The 1,407-nt window shown below is 63.1% G+C and overlaps 1 protein-coding gene across 1 annotated transcript in view; it reads right to left on the reverse strand.

Annotated features, from left to right (window-relative positions):
• The window catches only part of MOV10 (Mov10 RISC complex RNA helicase), a gene marked incomplete at its 5' end in the record, with an annotated part of 5,990 nt that extends 4,587 nt beyond the window's left edge, over positions 1–1,403 (reverse strand). The window contains 4 exons of the mRNA XM_009074525.1: positions 2–56; positions 139–272; positions 374–470; positions 1,306–1,403. Of these exons, the coding sequence (XP_009072773.1) occupies positions 2–56; positions 139–272; positions 374–470; positions 1,306–1,403 (384 nt within the window). The remainder of the gene's footprint in view (position 1; positions 57–138; positions 273–373; positions 471–1,305) is intronic.
• Between the last annotated feature and the right edge of the window lie 4 nt (positions 1,404–1,407).

Below are 1,407 nucleotides of genomic sequence, written 5' to 3' on the forward strand. Positions count from 1 at the left end.
CCTTGTCATGGTCCGAGACGATCTCTACCCCGTGCTTCCCGCGGATGAGCTCAGCCCTGCGGGGAGGGATGGTCAGGCTTTCCCAGCCAGGGTGGGGGATCCAGGAGCTATGCCAGGGCAGGGTGGTGCTGGTCATACCACTGCTGGGTACGGCTCTGGGGTGTTTGTGGAGTGGAGCTGGGCTGCTGCCCCGGGGCAGATGTGGATGCTGCTGCCTGTGGATTGGTTCTGGGTTGCCGGTACTGGTCTGCCACCACCACGCGCCTCCGCACCTGTGAGGAGCAGCCAGCACCAATGTGACCCCGAGGTGCTGCCAGGGGCTCCCACGGAGCCAGTCCCAGTGGGCACTGCCCCAGCCCAGGGTGTCCCTTACCTGCCTGAAGTGCACCACATCTCCATACACCTGTGCCCGATGTGTCACCCTCATCGCGTACAAGGTGCAGGAGAAGTTGGGTGTCCTTGAGTCGATACTGCAGGGACAAGGGAGAGGGTTTGTGTGGGTCAGAGCACAACCAGGCTGCCAGGGGCACAGGGAGCTGAGGGGAGGCAGGCAGGAAGATGAAGCTGGGGTGAGGGATCTCTCAGGAGGTCCCCTCTGCACCAGGAGAGGGAGGACTTGGGCTTCCCACCGGCCCATGCAAATCTTCCATCCCTGCAGGCTGCCCCAGCAACTCCACACCTTGCCGTGGTTGTGCCAGCTGTGCCATGGCCATTCCAGCTGTGCCACAGCATCACTGCCTGGCCCCGACAGCCATGCAGTCCCTGTCAGTGCTCTAGCAGCAGCAGGGCAGGACTGTTCCCCATCCTCAGATCCTTGCCAGAAGAGGCCACCCGGAGGGCTCAGCCCCCTGCACAGCCCCAGGGGCTGAGCTGGCACAGATGGAGGCTCCTCTAAGGTACAGCCAGTGGCGATGCCTCCCCAGGTACCTCCTCCCGCAGCTCGGGGCTCATCCCACAGCCCACCAGTGCGCTGACCCCCGGCTTTGCCAATGATTAACAGTGATGTTGCTCAAGGGCCAGTGAGTGGTGGCACAAGGGTGAGCTGGGGAGCGGGGCAGGCAGCAACTGTCCAAGGTCATGCTCAGGCAGCTGCTGGGGGGCCCATGGGGCTGGGGATCATCCCAGCAGGGCTGTGGTTAGCCAGAAGGACTTGGAGGGGAGTGATGCTGCTGGGGACCAGTGCCTCTGGCCAGGCACTAGGAGTTATGCCTTGGGGACTGGAGATGCTGGCTGGTGGGAATGGGCAGTGTTGTCCAGGGCGTCCATCCCAGGTGATGCTACCCACGTCTGGCCAAGAGCTCTCACCTGGTGCGGAATTCCTGGTTGTAGATGCTCCGCAGCGTTTCTTTCTGTCTCTCCTGCTCCCGCCCCGTGTCCCGAAGGAACTGCACGAACTGGTCTCCCCAT

Source organism: Acanthisitta chloris, unplaced genomic scaffold, assembly GCF_000695815.1.
Source record: "Acanthisitta chloris isolate BGI_N310 unplaced genomic scaffold, ASM69581v1 scaffold22185, whole genome shotgun sequence".
Classification (NCBI taxonomy): Eukaryota; Metazoa; Chordata; class Aves; order Passeriformes; family Acanthisittidae; genus Acanthisitta; species Acanthisitta chloris.